At 44.2% G+C, this 21,406-nt stretch overlaps 1 protein-coding gene across 1 annotated transcript; it reads left to right on the top strand.

Moving 5' to 3' along the window:
• The first annotated feature begins 495 nt into the window (after positions 1-495).
• On the top strand, positions 496-21,406 carry c2cd2l (C2CD2 like). Its single transcript, XM_062960979.1, has 14 exons — positions 496-990; positions 10,387-10,482; positions 10,585-10,704; positions 11,690-11,800; positions 13,095-13,211; positions 13,833-13,935; positions 14,301-14,424; positions 15,831-15,910; positions 17,118-17,281; positions 18,380-18,536; positions 18,628-18,738; positions 19,450-19,583; positions 19,685-19,937; positions 21,043-21,406. Exons 1-14 carry the CDS (start codon positions 505-507, stop codon positions 21,264-21,266), a joined length of 2,280 nt encoding a protein of 759 aa, XP_062817049.1. The 5' UTR covers positions 496-504; the 3' UTR covers positions 21,267-21,406.

The following is a 21,406-nucleotide window of genomic DNA, read 5'->3' as shown; positions in this document are numbered from 1 at the left end:
AATAACAATAATAATAATAATGATAAGAGTCAGAAGGTTGCGGTGCCTTTAACGGTCCGGGGGCGTGGCTTGAGTAGATCCGTCCCCTTGGGGAAGGCAGTGCAAGTGCAATGGATGCTGCGCCTTTAAGGGTCTCGGGGCGGGCGTGGCTTATGGGACTCCGCCTCTCACGGAAGGCAAGGGAGTCCAATTGAGAAGGTGAGGGGCGTGGCTTATGGGACTCCGCCCCTCACGGAAAGTAAGGGAGTCCAATTGCGATGATTGAGGGGCGTGACTTATGAGACACCGCCCCTCACGGAAATTAAAGGAGTCCAATGGCGCTGGGCGAGGGGCGTGGCTTATGGGACTCCGCCCCTCACGGAAAGCAAGGGAGTCTAATTGAGAAGATGAGGGGGCGTGGCTTATGTGACTCCGCCCCTTACGGAAGGGAAGGCAATGCAATTGCGATGGGTGAGGGGGCGTGGCGTATGGGACTCCGCGCCTGACGGAAGGCAAGGGAGTCCAATGGCGATGGGTGAGGGGGCGTGGCTTATGGGATTCCGCCCCTCACGGAAGAGAGGCAAGGGCGCGCAATGGATGGGGGCGTGTCCTGCGTGGCCCCGCCCCTTGCCCTCCTCCTTGCGGAAGGGACCCGGGGAGCCAGGCAGGAAGGCAGGAAGGGAGGAAGGGAGAGAGCTCGGCGGCGGCGGCGGCGGCGCTCCGTCGGGTCCGATGGAGGCGGGGGGCTGGGGGTGGGCGGCGCTGGTGCTGCTCTTCGCGGCCTCGCTGCTGACGGTCTCGGCCTGGCTGCTCCGCCTCGCCGCGCCCCCGCTCCTCCGCCGCCTCCGCCTCCTCCTCGGGAAGGAACGGGGAGCGGGGCAGCGGCGGGAGGGGGCGGCGGGAGGGGACGAGGCCCTGCTGCGCGCCCTGGCCGCCCTCCGGCCCCTCCGCGCCGCCGCCCTCCGCGCATGGACCGCAGCCCTCCGCGCCGCACAGCAGCACCGGCACGGGGTGAGTGGGCGAGCGGGCGAGCGAGGGAGGGAGGGAGGGAGGGAGAGAGGGAGGGAGTGCTGGGTTGCGGGCACCGTGTGCGTGTCCCCAGGGGGCGCCTTCTTGCCTGCCTTCCTTCTTACCTTCCTCCCCTCCCTTTGCATCCTCACTCCCTCCCTCCCTTCTTTGGCTTTCTCTCCCTTTGCACTCTCTTCCCTTCCTTCCTTCCTTCCTTCCTTCCTTCCTTCCTTCCTTCCTTCCTTCCTTCCTTCCTTCCTTCCTTCCTTCTTCATTCCTTCCCTCCCTCCCTTCTTTGGCTTTCTCTCCCTTTGCACTCTCTTCCCTTCTTCCCTTCCTTCCTTCCTTCCTTCGTTCCTTCCTTCCTTCCTTCCTTCCTTCCTTCCTTCCTTCCTTCCTTCCTTCTTCATTCCTTCCCTCCCTCCCTTCTTTGGCTTTCTCTCCCTTTGCACTCTCTTCCCTTCTTCCCTTCCTTCCTTCCTTCCTTCCTTCCTTCCTTCCTTCCTTCCTTCCTTCCTTCCTTCCTTCTTCATTCCTTCCCTCCCTCCCTTCTTTGGCTTTCTCTCCCTTTGCACTCTCTTCCCTTCTTCCCTTCCTTCCTTCCTTCCTTCCTTCCTTCCTTCCTTCCTTCCTTCCTTCCTTCCTTCCTTCCTTCTTCATTCCTTCCCTCCCTCCCTTCTTTGGCTTTCTCTCCCTTTGCACTCTCTTCCCTTCTTTCCTTCCTTCCTTCCTTCCTTCCTTCCTTCCTTCCTTCCTTCCTTCCTTCCTTCCTTCTTCATTCCTTCCCTCCCTCCCTCCCTCCCTTCTCTCCTCCTTTCCTTCCTTCTTTCTTTTCCGTCCTTCCTGCTTCCTTATTACCTTCCTCCCCTCCCTCCCTTTGCATTCTCATCTCTTGCCCTTCCTTCCTTCCTTCCCCTTCTTCCCTCTTGCCTTCCTTCTTCTCTTCCCTTCCTTTCCCTTCTTTCCTCTTCTCTTTCTCTTCCCTTGCCTTTTCCCCCTTCCTTTCCTTTCCTTTGACTTCCTTTCCTTCTTTCTTTCCTCTTGACTTCCCTCTTCTCTTCCCTTCTTTTCTCTCACCCTTCCTCCCCTTCTCTCCTTCCTTCCCCCCTTTTCCTTTCTCACCCAAGTTGCTCTTCTATTCGTTTACAATTTTCACTCACTGCACTTTACCCAATACATTTTATTTTATCTACTTGGGGGGCCAAATCCATGTTTTTACCTTTCTTGTCTTTTATACTTATATGTTTATTATTATTATTATGTTTAGAATGTTAATATACTTTTTGTTTGTATTTTCTGATGATACTGTATGTTGTTTGCTGTTTTATCTGAGCTTCCTCCCCATCTCTCCTTCCTTCCATCCTTTTCCTTTCTCTTCTCTTCCCCTTCCTTTCCTTCTTTCTTTACTTCTTTCCTCTTGCCTTCCCTTCCTTTCCCTTCTTTTCTCTTGCCCTCCCTTCCTTCCTTCCTTCCTTCCTTCCTTCCTTCCTTCCTTCCTTCCTTCCTTCCTTCTTTCCTTCCTTCCTTCTTTCCTTCCTTCCTTCCTTCCTTCTTTCTTTCTTTCTTTCTTTCCTTCCTTCCTTCCTTCCTTCCTTCCTTCCTTCCTTCCTTCCTTCCTTCCTCCTTCCTTCCTTCCTTCCTTCCTTCCTTCCTTCCTTCCTTCCTTCCTTCTTCCTTCCTTCCTTCCTTCCTTCCTTCCTTCCTCAGAGGCAAACAGGGTTGGGCTAGATGCCCCTTGGGGGTCTCTTCCAACTCTCAAGTATTATTACAGTTAAAGCCAATCCATTAAAACAACAATACAAGGATAAAAAATTGCATTTAAAACACATAAATGGTAAGGCCATAATAAATAAAGGATAGACTATTAAAAAAAAACATCTGGGGCTGATTAGTTAATGATTCTATGGTCCAGGCTTCTGAGCTCATCTTCCTCCTTATAGAGAGCTGTTTCCTGACCTGATGCTTCTGTCTGTCTGTCTGTCTGTCTGTCTGTCTGTCCTTCTTTGGGCAACTCCAGGACGGACCCTGTCTTTATTTATGGGGAAATTTCTTTGTACACGGTGCTCCTCTCCTTTTCCTCTGTGGCCGAGAGAGTGTAACCCCCGGCCGCCTTCCAACCGCTCCCTGGGCAAATGCTGGCGGGCCTCCCTTGTTTGTTTGGCGAAGCCAAGCCCAGGAGCAGATCTCTCTCTGCCTCTCTCTCTTTGCCTTGGCCTTGGCCCCAGGGCGCTCCCGTGCAACGCCCACCTTCTGTTGCCATGCATCTCGTGCAGGCACGGGCAAACTTGGGCCTTCCCTCCAGGTGTTTTGGACTCCAACGCCCACCATCCCTAACAGCCTGGGAAGCTTTTGCACAATTAGAACGTGTGCGCCAGTTGCGCCCATACCTTGGGAAGTCAGACCTCGTCACGGTCGTCCACACTCTGGTTGCATCCCGAATAGACTACTGCAACATGCTCTACATGGGGCTGCCTTTGAAGACTGTTCCGAAGCTTCAAGTCCAAAAGCATCTCCCCCCATAGAATCATAGAATAGTAGAGTTGGAAGAGACCTCATGGGCCATCCAGTCCAACCCCATTCTGCCAAGAAGCAGGAAATCACACTCAAAGCACCCCCAACAGATGGCCATCCAGCCTCTGTTTAAAAGCCTCCAAAGAAGGAGCCTCCACCACCGTCCGGGGGAGAAAGTTCCACTGCCAAACAGCCCTTCTCACAGTGAGGAAGTTCTTCCTGATGTTCAGGTGGAATCTCCTTTCCTGTAGTTTGAAGCCATTGTATTGCTATTGTTTTTATTCGGGCTTGGCCCCATGCAAGCCGCCCTGAGTCCCCTTTGGGGAGATAGAGGCGGGGTATTACTTACTTTACTTAGGCGATCCCTCGACGTTCGAGGACGATGGTCTTCCAACCTTGGTATCTTGGGCGTGTGTTCTTAGGTGACTGAAGAGACCGATTCTTGACCCGCATATTCTCCCGCAGTGAGGACATCGGTTTCCAGGTGGAAGGCGGTCCCGGTCGGGGTTAGCTTGACGCTCCTTCCTCTTGGCACGTTTCTCCCTTAAGCCCTCCGTTCGTGCCTCTTCAAACTCCGCAGCACTGCTGGTCACAGCTGACCTCCAATTAGAGCGCTCAAGGGCCAGGGCTTCCCAGTTCTCAGTGTCTATGCCACAGTTTTTAAGGTTGGCTTTGAGCCCATCTTTAAATCTCTTTTCCTGCCCTCCAACATTCCGTTTCCCATTCTTGAGTTCAGAGTAGAGGAGCTGCTTTGGGAGACGGTGATCGGGCATTCGGACAACGTGGCCAGTCCAACGGAGTTGATGGCGTAAGAGCATCGCTTCAATGCTGGTGGTCTTTGCTTCCTCAAGCACGCTGACATTTGTCCGCCTGTCTTCCCAAGAGATTTGCAGGATTTTCCTGAGACAACGCTGATGGAAACGCTCCAGGAGTTTGGTGTGACGTCTGTACACAGTCCACGTTTCGCAGGCATAGAGCAGGGTTGGGAGGACAATGGCTTTATAAACAAGCACCTTGGTCTCTCTACGGATGTCCCGGTCATCGAACACTCTCTGCTTCATACGGAAAAATGCTGCACTCGCAGAGCTCAGGCGGTGTTGTATTTCAGTGTCGATGTTGACTTTTGTGGAGAGGTGGCTACCAAGGTAGCGGAAATGGTCAACATTTTCTAATGTTGCACCGTTAAGCTGTATTCCTGGCTTTGCAGAGGGATTAGCTGGTGCCTGTTGGAAGAGCACTTTGGTTTTCTCGATGTTCAGTGAGAGGCCGAGCTTCTCGTATGCTTCTGCGAAGGTGTTTAGAGTGGCTTGTAGGTCTTCTTCTGAACGCGCACAGACTACGTTGTCATCAGCATATTGGAGTTCTATAACAGATGTTGTGGTGACCTTGGTTTTGGCTCTCAGTCTGCTGAGGTTAAATAGCTTGCCATCTGTCCGATAGATGATTTCCACTCCGGTGGGAAGCTTCCCATCAACAAGGTGAAGTATCATAGCGATGAAGATGGAAAATAAGGTGGGGGCAATAACACATCCCTGCTTGACACCTGATTCAACCTTAAATGGGTCACTTTGGGAGCCGTTGCTGTCCAAGACTGTTGCCATCATGTCATCATGGAGGAGCCGCAGGATGTTCACAAATTTGTCAGGGCACCCGATTTTTTGGAGGATGGTCCAGAGAGCGCTGCGATTCACTGTGTCGAATGCCTTTGCAAGGTCAATGAATGCCATGTACAGAGGTTGGTTTTGTTCCCTGCATTTTTCTTGGAGCTGTCGAGCAGTGAAGATCATGTCCACTGTTCCTCTGGAGGGGCGGAAGCCATTCTGGGATTCTGGGAGGGTGTCTTCTGAGACAGGGAGAAGGCGGTTTGCAAGGATTCTTGCGAGGATTTTCCCGGCGGAGGTTAGAAGGGAGATACCACGATAGTTCCCGCAGTCTGTTCTGTCCCCTTTCTTGAAAAGGGTGATGATGGTGGCATCCTTGAAGTCTGCTGGGATTTTCTCGGTCATCCACACCTTTTCAATAAGCTGGTGGAGTTGTTGCATCAGCTCAGGTCCACCCTCTTTGAAGATTTCAGCGGGAATCCCATCAGGTCCGCTAGCTTTGTTGTTTTTTTGTTGGCTGATGGCATTGCTGACTTCTTCCAAACTAGGCAGTGCTGCAAGCTCATCCCTGGTTTGTTGTTGCGGGATTTGTGAGAGGGTCTCTTCGGCCACATTGGAGCTGCGATTCAGCAGGTTCTGGTAGTGCTCTTTCCAACGTAGTGCAATTGATGTTTTGTCCTTCAGAATTTTGGTTCCATCTGATGAGCGTAGGGGCTGTATGCCATGGTTTCTTGGTCCATAAATGATCTTTGTGGCTTTGAAAAATCCCTGAGCGTCATGGGTATCTGCAAGGTGTTGGATTTCTTCAGCCTTCTTTGTCCACCAGATGTTCTTGAGTTCTCTGGTCCTTCTTTGGACCTCGGCTTTTGCACTGGCATAGATCTTTTTCTTGGCAGCACAGTTGGTGTCTCTCTGCCATGTTTGGAAGGCTTTCCTTTTGTTATCAATCAGCTGTTGGAGGCGGGGTATAAAGATAAAGTTATTATTATTATTATTATTGTTCCGCATCCTAGTCTGCAGGGCAGCAGAAAGGAAGCCTGCTCCCTCCTCCCTATGACTTCTTTTCACGTACTTGTACATGGCCATCATGTCTCCTCTCAGCCTTCTCTTCTGCAGGCTAAACATGCCCAGCTCTTTAAACCGCTCCTCATAGGGCTTGTTCTCCAGACCTTTGATCATTTTAGTTGCCCTCCTCTGGACACTTTCCATGAACCATCCCGGGCGCTGACATCCTCTGGGGATGCCCTGCTCTCAGTCCCACCTCCTTCGCAGGTGTGGATGGTTGGAATGAGAGACAGGGCCTTCTCCGTGGTGGCCCTTTGGCTATGAGACTCCCTTCCCAACAACATTAGATTGGCACATCCACAACTGCCAAGTTAAGGCAAACTAATCCGCTTGTACTATGGCTGTGGGATTAGACACTATGGTTGCAAACAGTTGTTTAAATGTACTGTATTTATATGTTTTGTTATGATTTTATTGTACAGTGTGTTGTATATTTATTTGCTTTGGTGTTGCCATGTGGCATTGAATCATTGCCAAGATGTAAGTCCCCTTCGAGGTGGAGATGGAGCGGGATAAAATGCAATAACTAAATAAATAAAGGATATATCTAGAAATACTAAAGGGCACAAGGAAGAACTCTGGAAGGGAGTTCCCAGCATTAATTTATAGCAACAAGGCGAACCTTTGGAGCCTCAGTTGAACTTCGGTCGGGTTGAGGACACTGCAAGCCAATCAATACATTGGGGACTTCCTGTGATATAGATATATATGTATATGTATATATATATATATATATGTAATAGGTATAGTATCATAGGTTTGGAAGGGGCCCCCAAAGGCCACCCAGTCCAGCCCCCTTCTGACAGGCAGGAATATAATAATAATATCTCATATAATAATAATAATAATAATAATAGCAAAAGTATTGGAAAATGAGCACGCAAAGATACTGTGGGACTTCCGAATCCAGACTGACAAAGTTCTGGAACACAACACACCAGACATCACAGTTGTGGAAAAGAAAAAGGTTTGGATCATTGATGTTGCCATCCCAGGTGACAGTCGCATTGACGAAAAACAACAGGAAAACTCAGCCGCTATCAGGACCTCAAGATTGAACTTCAAAGACTGGCAGAAACCAGTGCAGGTGGTCCCGGTGGTGATGGGCATACTGGGTGCCGTGCCAAAAGATCTCAGCCGGCATTTGGAAACAATAGACATTGACAAAATCACGATCGGCCAACTGCAAAAGGCCACCTGACTGGGATCTGCGTGCATCATCCAAAAATACATCACACAGTCCTAGACACTTGGGAAGTGTTCGACTTGTGATTTTGTGATACTAAATCCAGCATATCTATCTTGTTTGCTGTGTCATAATAATAATAATAGTAATATCTAATAGTAATATAATAATAATATCAAATATAATATAATGACCTATATATGTGTGTGTAAAATAATATTGAATATAATATACTAGTAATATTGAATATAATAAAACAAATCATATAGAATATATTGTAATAATATGAATAATATAGAATATATTGTACTATGATAATATATAATAAAATGTAATAATATGAATAATGCAAAACCCATAATAATATAGTAATAATATAAAACCTATACTGTAATAATAATAATATAGTAATAATATAGAATTATATTGAATCTTTAATAATATTATAATACTACCAATATAGAATATATCATAATATAATGATATTAATAATATATAATATAATATTATTAGTATAATTATATTATTTCTGCTCGTGCCCCCTTGTATACTGGCTCATGGGGATGATGGGAGTTGCAGTCCAGCCACCTTGAGTGAAATGGGCAGCCTCCTTTCTGCCTTGTGTTTGAGATGGAGAGCCCATTGCTTTCAATGATACCCATGCCCATCCTTTCTGCCGCCAGGACGGAGCTCATCTTGAAGGAGCAGAAGCTTTGTGAGCCTTGGGAGGCCCTGCGATGCTCATTCCCTTCGTTTATTATTACGAGTATTAGTTTTATTTTGGAAGCTGCTCAGCCCGGCTCCCCTCTGGACACGGGGTTATTTTTAGCCGGCTTCTGATGTCACGGTTTTTCCCTCTTAGCCATTCGGATGGTGGAGAAGCCAGGATGCTGGGATGGGGAGCAAAGCAAGGAAAGAAGGAAGTGGTGTGCGGGGTTTTGCTTTTGCAACTCGGGGTCTGGGCAAACCCCGTGTTGACTTTCTGCGCATCCTTCATCAACAGAGCCTTTCCCTTTGCAGCAAAGGCCCCGGGCATTTCCAAGTCTGACTTGCTTGCTCCAAGGTCCGTCTCATGCTGAGAATGAGGCCGAGAGCAGCAGGAAAAGATGGGCTTCTCTCCCATTTGGAAGAGACCCTTTCTTTGCTCAAAGTTGCATCTATACTGTGGAGTTAATGCAGTTTGGTCCCCTTGAACTACACTGGCTCAAAGCTATGCAATCCTGAGAGCTGCATGATGATCATGATGAATATATATATATATATATATATATATATATATATATATATATATATGAATATATATATATATATATATATAGCCAGGGATATCTATCGGGCTGCCCTATAGTATCTATAGGCACGTCTACACTGTAGAATTAATGCAGTTTGGTGCCCTTTGAACTGCCTTGTCTCAATGCTATGGAATTCTGGGAGCTGTATGATGATGATGATGATGATGATATACCAAAGTCAGGGATATCTATGGGTGCATTCATTGTGGAATGAATGCGGTTTGGTCTCCCTTGAACAGCCATTATTATTGTTGTTGTTATTATTATTATTATTATTATTATTATTATTATTATTATTATTATATGTATTTATACCCAGCTTTATCCCTCCTGAAGGAGACTCGAAGTGGCTCTTTGTTGTTATTGTTGTTATTATTATATGTATACCCAGCTTTATCTCTCCCGAAGGAGACTCGAAGTGGCTATTTGTTGTTGCTGTTGTTGTTGTTGTTGTTGTTATATGTATTTATACCCATCTTTATCCCTCCTGAAGGAGACTCGAAGCGGCTATTTGTTGTTGCTGTTGTTGTTGTTATTGTTGTTGTTATATGTATTTCTACCCAGCTTTATCCTTCCTGAACGAAACTCGAAGCGGCTATTTGTTGTTGTTGATGTTATATGTATACCCAGCTTTATCTCTCCCGAAGGAGACTCGAAGTGGCTATTTGTTGTTGCTGTTGTTGTTGTTATATGTATTTATACCCAGCTTTATCCTTCCTGAAGGAGACTCGAAGCGGCTATTTATTGTTGTTGCTGTTGTTGTTGTTATATGTATTTATACTCAGCTTTATCTCTCCCGAAGGAGACTCGAAGCGATTATGTATCATAACCTTCCTTCCTTCCTTCTTTCCTCCTTTCTTTCTTTCTTTCTTTCTTTCTTTCTTTCTTTCTTTCTTTCCTTCCTTCCTACCTCCCTCCCTCTTTCCCTTCCCTTCCTTTGCCTTCTTTTGCCTTTCCTCCCTCCTTTCTTTCTTTCTTTCTTTCTTTCTTTCCTTCCTTCCTTCCTTCCTTCCTTCCTTCCTTCCAGTTGCCCTTGAGCTTCCAAGGTGGCATTCCAGCCCAGGCTCCCATAGCAACCCAGCCTTTCTTTGCAGACCTGGCCTGCTGGGACCGGCCTACGGGTCTCATACTTGAATAGTCCTGGGAGACGTGTGCATGGGAAAGGGGAGCGCATGTCAAGCACACGTCAAGCACACGCCTGCCGCTTTCCACCTCCACCAAAGCCTGGCCTGCTGGGCCTTGCAGTCCTCCTCCTTTCACAGCAGAGATCATGGCCATGTCAATGGAGCTTCCCTTTAAGGCCCCTGTCCATGGTGCTGAACCTGAGCCCTGCTTTCCATGGACAGGGCCATTGGCTTTCAGGCTACAGCTTGGAATGGATGCTCATCCTCGGCGCAAGAGGCTTTAATACAGGCACGGGCCAACTTTGGCCCTCCGGGTGTTTTGGACTCCAACTCCCACAATTCCTAACCGCCTACCGGCGGTTAGGAATTGTGGGAGTTGCAGTCCAAAACACCCGGAGGGCCAAAGTTGGCCCGTGCCTGCATTAAAGGCACTTCTCATGTCCCTTGGGCGAAACGTCAGAAGGGAATGCTTCTGGAACTTGGCCATACCGCCCGGAAAACTTACAACAACTCATTGTTGTTGTTATTTTGTTATTGTTGTTGTGGTTGGACTCCAATACCTAGATGCTACTCACACCAGCCAGGGTCAAGCTTGTTCTTCTTCTCTCTCCCTCGGTCAGAGCTTCATCCAGATCGGCTTTGAGGAGAGCCCTCAGCAACTGCCCGCAGTGACCATCACCCAGCTGACCTGCACTGACCGCTCGGACCGCAGCATGGTGAGTGGGCGCATCCCACGCTTCCGTTTGGACTTCATGGGTCATTTCTATGCTATTCCTTGGAAGCAAAGGTTGCCTTGACCCTCTTTTCCCCTTTTCCAGACGTTCCGCTGCGACCTCTCCACCGACAGCATCCAGTTCCCCGTCTCGGTCACTCAGCAGAGTCCGGCCGCCGTTTCCATGGACACCTACCAGGTGCTTCTGGCCGTGCTGCGGGCCCAGGTAACGCAGGAGTGGCTCAAGGGCAGCTTATGGGGCTGGAAATCCTCCATTGCATGGTCATTTATTTATTATTATTATTTATTTACAATTTTTATATTCCGCCCTTCCTTCTCACCCCGGATCACAATGCACATAGACATGGCAAACATTCAATGCCATTAGACATACAATATATATAGACAGACACAGAGGCAATTTAACATTTTCCAGCTTCCGGCTTCATGAGCGTATGCTCCATTCCTGCCACAAAGGGAGCTGCCGCTTCACAGTCCTTGATGGAGTACTTCCTCATTCCTTTTCGCACACTGCTGGCAGTTTTTTTTATGGTGTCGCAAATCAGTTAAATTAGCCTCCCCGCATAAAGCGGTACCTAGAATTTAGATCAGGCACGGGCCAATTTCAGCCTTCCGGGTGTTTTGGACTTTTACCATTCCTGATAATTATATACTAATATTAATAATATGGATAGATGAGATCTGTTGGGCGAGTGGCCTTATTAGCAAAAGACTCTCCCCATAAATGTATAGAGGTAGTAAAGGTTTTCCCCTGACGTTAAGTCCAGTCGTAACCGACTCTGGGGGTTGGTGCTCATATCCATTTCTAGGCCGAAGAGCCGGCGTTGTCCATAGACACCTCCAAGGTCATGTGGCCACTGGCATGACTGCATGGAGCGCCGTTACCTTCCCACCGGAGCAGTACCTATTGAACTACTCACATTTGCATGTTTTTGAACTGCTAGGTTGGCAGGAGATAAATGTATAGCGTAGTAATTTATTAGCAGCACCTGTAGCCAAAAGAGACAAGAAGAACCCAAACACACAGGCCAATGTTATCTCTTCCTTGGGAGCAAAATAATAGTATGGCACTATTTACAAACACAAGGTTTCCAGAACACAAATAGAATTCTGTGCTTGAGTTCAATGCAGGAGGGAAGGACTGGCAACTGACATGGATGTGTTGGGTCTTGTTTCTTTCCCGGCTGCAGCTGGAGATCCGTTTGGAGGAGATCCAGGACGAGGGGCTGCTGGTCTCCTGGGCCTTCCAGGACCGGCCGGAGTTGGACCTCTCGGTGACCCCGCGGCTCCAGCTGCGCGAAGTGAGTGCAAATTGGGGGGGGGGGGGACTTGGAGGGTCGGGGTGGTATGTATAACTCCACTATTCCATTAATGGAAATGCTGCGATCCCGAGTAATGCCTACCGCAGTGTTAGATGGTCGCTATCATAATGTGTCATGGGAAAATAGACTATGTATCTGCAGCCAAAGTCAGGTAGAAGACATTGTGCATTACATGTTAGTTTGTCCATTGTATAGTGCCCCAAGAGAAAGACACCTGGATCAATTGCTTAGCAGAAATTGTGCATTTTCTGCTGAGTGACACAAATGACTATGTAACTCACAAAGTAGCCCTGTTTGCTCTATCTGCAAAAAAGATCAGAAAGATAGAATTAGATAAAATTGCCGTCAACTGCTGAGGAGACTCAAAGGATTAAGTGGACTCACAATATGCATCTGTATGTGAACTCTTTTGCAATATTTTTTTTTAATTACTGTTAACTGGCATTGTTTTAACTCCTTGCGGAAGCATGAGTATGGCTTCTGCTCAGTATCTTTGGAGTCTATTGCTCCGAGGGTACTGTTGTATGCATGCGTTGCTTTTTGTCATGGCCTTGGGCCCGTACAATAAACTATTTTGATGATGATGATTAATGGAAACATACGTGGCGCTCACTAGGCAGAGGCATATTTATGTATTCATTTATTTGCTGCATTTATATCCCGCTCTTCTCACCCCGAAGGGGACTCGGAGCGGCTTACAAATCAAATGAACATACAATATATTATTAGCATAGCACAATATAAGCATTAAATTACTATATTGTACTATATATATATTTATATGTATAACTATGTAGGTTTTTTAATGTAAGCTCTCAATTTTAATGTAAGTTTTTAATTTAAATTAAAAATTAATTAAAAATTAATTTAAATTTAATTTTAAACATGATATAAATTGTTTTGATATATATGTTCATGTTGTAAGCCGCCCTGAGTCCCCTGAGGGGTGAGAAGGGCGGGGTAGAAATGATGCAATAAAAAAATAAATATATCATTATATGGTAATATTATTAGTAATATTACATTTAATATATAATATGTAATTAATATTATTATATTGTATTATTAGTATAATATTATTATCAATATTATATGTAAATACAATATATTATATATTTATAAATTATTATAAATTGTGTGTGTGTGTGTGTGTGTGTGTATAATATATATATATAAGAGGCCTAACCTTTTAGCCGGCCATCGCGCCCCATTCCCGGTTCTCCTTGGGGAGGTGAGACCCACACCCACATTGACTTTGCTCCCGATGCTGCAGGACGATGACGGGCGGGTGGACCTGTCCATCATCAAGGACCTGATTGAGGATTCGGTCATCAGCACCCAGCCGGCCATGATGGTGAACCTGAAGGCCTGCATCACGGGGGGCAACCTGGTGAGCAGGGGGAAGGTGGTAATATTATTTATCATTAGTAGTAGTAGTAGTAGTAGTAGTATTGCACTATGTAACATGATTATATAATATAATAATAATATAGAATCGTAGAATCATTATTAGTAATATAATAATTAGTAACATAATTAGTAATAATTAGCAATAATAATACTTAATAATAACTAGTAATATTATACAATCATTCTATGATTCTGTAATATAAAATTATCAATATTTATTATTATCAATTGTTATTAGACTAGGTAACATGACTGTAATAATAATATTATAGATTCATAGAATTGTTATTCCGCAATTGTATGATTCTATGTTATCATTATTTATACCTATTATTATTATTGTTATTATTATTAAGTATTATTACACAACCTAACTCGATTTTTGTTCCTGGGTTATAAATATCATTTCCTAATTGATCTGTCATGAAAGCATGGGGAAAGTCTTAAACTGCAAGCACTTTGTTTTTGCAAGGCGCCCTGCTATGTAAGCCCATTTGGCTCTAGTATTCCAGTGAATCTCTCCATCATTGAGTCTCAACCCATTCAGCATAGTTTGTGCCACGAAAACAAAGGTCCCGGTGCCGTGTGTTTTCCTCCGCAGGTGCCTTGCAGCAGCCTTTCTCCGGGGCCTCGCTCTGGTCCGGCGGCCAAACTGGTCCTGCATCGCGTCCGCGGGCTGCGCTTGGGATCTGAAGATGCGCCAGGTGTGTTTGGCAAAGGGTGGGAAAAGCGTTTAGAGAGTCCACAACACCTGGAGGGAGGGCCGGAGTTGGTCCAGGCCAGGTCGAGAGGCTGCGCCGGACACTGACCAATTGTCGGGTTCTGTTCTCCCAGTTGTGCTGTGGGTCAGTCTTCCACCGGAAAAAGCACCAAGACACACGCTGGTAGATTCCAACAGGTTTTATTGTACCAAATACCAGAACCTTCTCTTTGGCCCATTTATATAGGGGTTCTCGCATACCAGAGGGTAATTGAAGTTTTATGGCTGGAATCTGTTCTTTGTCAGCCGACCGGATATGTCAAAGATTGGAGATCATGACACCAATGCGAATGGGCCTTTGTTTTGCAGGGAGCCGGGAGCTGTGCTGCGCGGTGGAGCTGGACAGCCCTCGGCAGCTGAAGCGGACCAAGCCGGTGCCGTCCGGCGGCTCAAGCCCTGCAGCCGAGGTGGAGTGGCCGGACAAGCTGGTTCTGTAAGGGGCTGCCGGTTTTGCATCTTTGGGTCCTTGTGTGCGTTTCTCATCGGAGGGAGAGAGAGAGGCTTGGCGTGGAGCGGATCCGCCTTCCCCATCTGCGTCCGTGTCCTGCCCCTCGACACCCAAAGCTGCGTTGTGCCTCTCCTTATTCATAATAATAATATGTAATATATAGTAATAATAATATATCATAATAATATATCATAAGAATAGATACATAGCCACTTGGAGTCCCCTTTGGAAAGATAAAACAGGGTATAAATAAATGGAATTATTATAATATATAATATATAGTAGTAGTAGTACAGTAGAGTCTCACTTATCCAACATAAACGGGCCAGCAGAATGTTGGATAAGCGAATATGTTGGATAATAAGGAGAGATTAAGAAAAAGCCTATTAAACATCAAAATAGGTTATGATTTTACAAATTAAGCACCAAAACATCATGTTATACAACAAAGTTGACAGAAAACGTAGTTCATTACACATTAATGCTATGTAGTAATTACTGTATTTACGAATTTAGCACCAAAATATCACGATATACTGAAAACATTGACTACAAATATGCGTTGGATAATCCAGAATGTTGCATAAGTGAGTGTTGGATAAGTGAGACTCTACTGTAGTAGTAATAATGATAATAGATACATAGTCCCTTTGAGTTCCTTATGGGGAGATAAAGTGGGGTATAGATAATAATAATAATAATAATAATAATAATAATAATAATAATAATAATAATAATAAAGGAATAATAGATACATAGCCCCTTTGAGTCCCCTTTGGGAAGATAAAGCAGGGTACAAATAAATAGAATTATAATAATAATATATAATATAGTAGTAGTAATAATGATGATGATGATGATAGATACATAGCCCCTTTGAGTTCCTTATGGGGAGATAAAGCGGGGTATAAATAAATATTATAATAATAATAATAAATAATAATAATAATAATAGATACATAGCCCCTTTGAGTTCCCTATGTGGAGAAAAAGCAGGTTATAAATATAAATATAATAATTATAATAACCTATAGTGGTAATGATATTTTAAATTGTATCCTAATGCTTTTATGTTGAGCAGCTTTGAGTCCCCTTTGGGGAGATAATACAATACACAATATAAAATAATACATATTGTGGTATAATAATATCATACAATATAGTAAGATAGTAATATATAATATTATAATGACTATATGTTATATATTACATTTAAAATTACTAATATTGCAGTATGGTGGTGTAGTACTGTATAATAAAGTATAATACATTACCAGTATATTATACTATAAGCATTATACCATATACCGGGCTAAATAAATAAATAATGAAATGAAATAGTAATAAAACTTTAATTCTATCCCGCCCTCTCTCCCTTTCTGTCCGGACAGGGATCTTGGCCCGCGGAGCAAAGAGGTGAAGCTCAGCATCCTTTGCAGCAGCAACAGCAACAGGAATGGACCCAGGGAAGGTATGTAAACACAGAAAGGATGTAGGCACACGCAGAGTATATATCTACATTGGGGACACAGACAAAGGGCATATTGCATTTTGCTCAGCATCCACACAGATATATATACAATATAGTAATATATAAAAGTAACAACATTGAAATGTTACAATACTAATTAGTTTATATAATAATAACATATATTATATATGCTACAATTTATGATGTAGTACAATGTATTATATAATACTAATAGTAAAATATATTAATGATGTATGATATATATATTAGTGGTATAATACAATACAATATAATAATAATTGTATGTTATATGTAACATTACAAATACTATTGTAATATAGTGGTATAGTACAATATAGTAAAATATAAGACTAATATTGTGCTATGCTAATAATATGTATACATATAATATTGATGATAATATAATGTAATACAATATAATATATACAGTAGAGTCTCACTTATCCAACACTCGCTTATCCAACGTTCTGGATTATCCAACGCATTTTTGTAGTCAATGTTTTCAATATATTGTGATATTTTGGTGCTAAATTCGTAAATACAGTTAATATTACATAGCATTACTGTGTATTGAACAACTTTTTCTGTCAAATTTGTTGTTTAACATGATGTTTTGGTGCTTAATTTGTAAAAGCATAACTTAATTTGATGTTTAATAGGCTTTTCCTTAATCTCTCCTTACTATCCAACATATTCACTTATCCAACGTTCTGTTGGCCCGTTTACGTTGGATAAGCGAGACTCTACTGTAATACTAATATTGTGCTATGCTAATTATACGTATACATATAATATTGATAATAATATAATGTAATACAACGTAATGCTAATACAGTAGAGTCTCACTTATCCAACATAAACGGGCCGGCAGAACGTTGGATCAGCGAATATGTTGGATAACAGGGAGAGATTAAGGAAAAACCTATTCAACATCAAATTAGGTTATGATTTTACAAATTGAGCACCAAAACATCATGTTAGACAACAAATTTGACAGAAAAAGTAGTTCAATACGCAGTAATGCTACATAGTAATTACTGTATTTACGAATTTAGCACCAAAATATCACGATATACTGAAAACGTTGACTACAAAAATGCGTTGGATAATCCAGAACGTTGGATAAGTGAATGTTGGATAAGTGAGACTCTACTGTAATAATTTTCTTTATCTCTCTGTCTGATAGAGGTGCTCCTGGGGTTTGCAGCCATCCCGCTGAGCTGCCCCTCCAAAGACCCCCGCGATCATCCCCATCATCATCATCCCCATCATCATCCGCAGCAGCAGGTCTTCTCCCTCCGGCCCGGCCCTCGCCAGAGGCTTCCTCCGGATGCTGCTGTCGCCCTCGAGGTGAGCGCAACACAGGCACCCTCCCCAGGAGTTTGCAATGTATGCACAGCACAAATCCCACCCACAATTATTATTATTATTATTATTATGGAGTTTATGTGCACCCCTCTTTGTCTCTCTATAAGTAGACACAAAGCGGCTATGTATCTATTATTAGTATTAGAATTTATTATTATTATTATTATTATTATTATTGTTGTTGTTGTTGTTGTTTACACCCACTTTTTCTCTCCATAAGTAGACTCAAAGTGGCTATGTATCCATTATTAGTATTAGAATATATTATTATTATTTATTTATTTACACCCACTTTTTCTCTCCATAAGTAGACTCAAAGCAGCTATGTATCCATTATTAGTATTAGATTATTATTATTATTATTATTATTATTATTATTATTATTTTATTATGACACAGCAAACAAGATAGATATGCTGGATTTCGTATCAGAAAATCACAAGTCGAACACTTCCCAAGTTACACCCACTTTTTCTCTCCATAAGTAGACTCAAAGCAGCTATGTATCCATTATTAGTATTAGAATATATAATAATAATAATAATAATTATTATTATTATTATTATTGAGTTTATTTACACCCACTTTTTCTCTCCATAAGTAGACTCAAAGCGGCTATGGTATTCATTATTAGTATTAGAATATATGATGATGATGATGATGATGATTATTATTATTATGTTTAATTCTCACCCACTTTTTCTCCCCATAAGTAGACTCAAAGCGGCTATGCATCCATTATTAGTATTAGAATATATTATTATTATGTTTATTTACACCCACCTTTTGTCTCCATAAGTAGACTCAAAGCGGCTTTGCATCCATTATTAATATTAGAATATATTATTATTATGTTTATTTTCACCCACCTTTTCTCTCCATATGTAGACTCAAAGCAGCTATGCATCCATTATTAGTATTAGAATATATTATTATTATTGTTATTATTATTATTATGGAGTTTATGTGCACCCCGCAACGGAGACTCAAGGTGGCTTAGGGTAAGAGCGTGTCAGTACCGTTTAAAATAGTAAAACAATACACAAGCGTTAACGTGTCCTTCCCGGTCCGTGTGGGCAGCTGCTGTTCCAGGAGTGCCCGGAGGCCTCGTGCTTGCTGCGCGCCAGCATCACTCCCACCAAGAAGGTGGAGATGGACCGCACCATCATGCCTGACGGGACCATCGTCACCACGGTCACCACCATCCAGTCCCGGCCCAAGGCCGACGGCAAGCTCGGTGAGGCGGCATCACAGTGGTGGGCGAGGCCGGGCGCGGGATGTGTGCGACCCCTGCCCACTGACCTTCAAACCCCTCTCTCTCCCCCCAGAGTCGCCCTCCCGGTCCCCCTCCAAGGTGGAAGTGACCGAGAAGGTGACCACCCGGCTCCCCCAGGACGGGTGGCAAGGCGGCGGCGGCGCTTCCCCCACCAGCAGCAGCCGTGAGTCTCCATCACTATTATTATTATTATTATTATTATTTTATTATGACACAGCAAACAAGATAGACATGCTGGATTTCATATCACAAAATCAAAAGTCAAACAGTTCCCAACTGTGATGTATTTTCGGATGATGCATGCAGATCTCAGTAGGGTGGCCTTTTGCAGTTGGCAGATCGTGATTTTGTCAATACCTATTGTTTCCAAATGCCGGCTGAGATCTTTAGGCACGGCACCCAGTGTGCCCATCACCACCGGGACCACCTGTACTGGTTTCTGCCAGTGTCTTTGAAGTTGAGTCTTGAGGTCCTGATAGTGGCAGAGATTTTCCTCTTATTATTATTATTATTATTATTATTATTATTATTATTATTATTATATCACGTTTTATCTCCCCTGAGGAGGACTCAAAGTGGCTATATATCTATTATTATTATATTTATTTATATCCCGCTCTAGCTCTACAAAAGGGGACTCAAGGCGGCTTGATGTAAAAGTATTAGCATATACACTAATTATATATATGTGTGTATATAATAGAGCAATAAATTATAAAAAAATAGGAGTTACACTGCCGTCAGTTAGGAGGAATGTAGGTAGGTCCCCCCAGTTACAAACAAGATGGGTTGAATTTGTATGTAAGTCAGAACAGGGGCATTTCATAAGTGTGCATTGAACTCAATGGGCCGTTTGTGTCTCCTTCTCTCCCAGGGAGCAGCCACGTCTCCAACGGCCTGGACCCCGTGGCCGAGACGGCCATCCGGCAGCTGACCGACTTGACCAACAAGCCGGCCAAGAAGACCCCGACCAAGCGCAGCACCCTCATCATCTCAGGAGTTTCCAAGGCGAGTGGTTGGGAAGGAGTTGTGGGAAGGGGGTTGGACTGGATGGCCTCTGGGGCCCCTCCGAGCCTGGTCTTCTGACGCGGTCCTTGTCCGCAGCGCAGGTCCCGCTGGAGGAGGACGAGGCGGCGCTCTCGCTGGGCTACGCGGCCTCGCTGGAAGGCGCTCTGCAGGACGACTCCCTCCTGGCCGGCGGGTCCGAGTCCTCCCAGAGCCCGGCCCACACCCCCGCGGGGGGGGACGCACAGGACCCGGACGAGGCCACGCGCTCCGACATCTCCGAACGGGCCTCCGAGGCCGAGTCCGAGACCGGCTCCACCGGGGCCCTGGAGACACGCAGCCTCAAGGACCACAAGGGTGAGCCGGGGACAGAGACCGGCCGGACCCCGGGCTGACCGGAGCCCACAGGAGGGCCAGCTACCATCCTCATTATTATTTATTATAGTATTATTTATGTTTTCGTGTTTATTATAATACTATTTATAATTATATTATTATATTGTTCATCATTATGTGTTATTGTTTATATTGTTTATATACTATTGTTTATAGGTATTTATTATTATTTGTAACGCTATTATTTATCTGCATTATATAGTATAGTAAGAGTATTATTTATAGGTATGTATTACATTATTACATTATTTATAGTATAGTATATACAGTATTACATTATTTATAGGTATGTATTACAGTAGAGTCTCACTTATCCAAGACTCGCTTATCCAAGGTTCTGGATTATCCAAGCCATTTTTGTAGTCAATGTTTTCAATGCATTGTGATATTTTGGTGCTAAATTCGTAAATACAGTCATTACTAGTAAGTAAAAGTTTATTTGTATACCGCCCTCTCTCCCTCTCTCTTAATGCTATACTACATAGCATTAATGTGTAATGAACTATTTTTTCTGTCAAATTTGTTGTATATCATGATGTTTTGGTGCTTAATTTGTAAAATCATAACCTAATTTGATGTTTAATAGGCCTTTCCTTAATCTCTCCTTATTATCCAACATATTCGCTTATCTAACGTTCTGCCGGCCCGTTTAGCTTGGATAAGTGAGGCTCTACTGTAGTAGCAACAATAATAGAAAAATAATAATAACTCTAATAATACCAATTAGCAATAGATAAAAATAATAAAGGTACCATATATTCTCGAGTATAGGCTGTCCCAAATATAAGCCAACCAGGACCCTCACCTGAGTATAAGCCAAGGGGGGCTTTTTCAGTCTTAAAAAGAGGGCTGAAAAACTAGGCTTATACTCGAGTATATACAGTATGTATTATTTATACAGTTTTATTATTATTGTGTATAAATAGTATTTATAAGTTATTATTATACGTATAAGTACTATATATTATTATTGATTATAATATTATTATTAATATTAAGTGTCCCCGCTTGGTGTCAACGGGAACCTTGTGGCCGGGTCTGGGCTGACGCTGTTCTGTTTCCACAGTGGGCTTCCTCCGGAGCGGGACCAAGCTCATCTTCCGGCGGAAGCGCAAGCAGAAGGAGGCCGGGCTCAGCCAGTCGCACGACGACCTGCCCAACGCCAATGCCGCTCCACGCAAGGCGTCCGGCAGCTTCTCCCGGCGGCTCATCAAGCGCTTCTCCTTCAAGGCCAAGCCCAAGGCCAAGGCCAACGGGAGCGCGACGGCCGCCGCGGCGGACAAGCACTGAGGGTCAGCGAGGGCCGGGCCGCCTCCCCTGGAGCCCCCTCCCCACGCCTCGGCGCCTCCCCTCCCTTCCGGCGCCTCCCCGGTTCCTCTCCCCTTCCGGGCGAAGGAGGCCGGTCGGTCGGCTCGTTTCGGAGCTGGCCT

This window comes from Anolis carolinensis, unplaced genomic scaffold, assembly GCF_035594765.1.
Source record: "Anolis carolinensis isolate JA03-04 unplaced genomic scaffold, rAnoCar3.1.pri scaffold_8, whole genome shotgun sequence".
NCBI lineage: Eukaryota > Metazoa > Chordata > Lepidosauria > Squamata > Dactyloidae > Anolis > Anolis carolinensis.
This window is presented reverse-complemented; position numbering and strand designations above follow the sequence as displayed.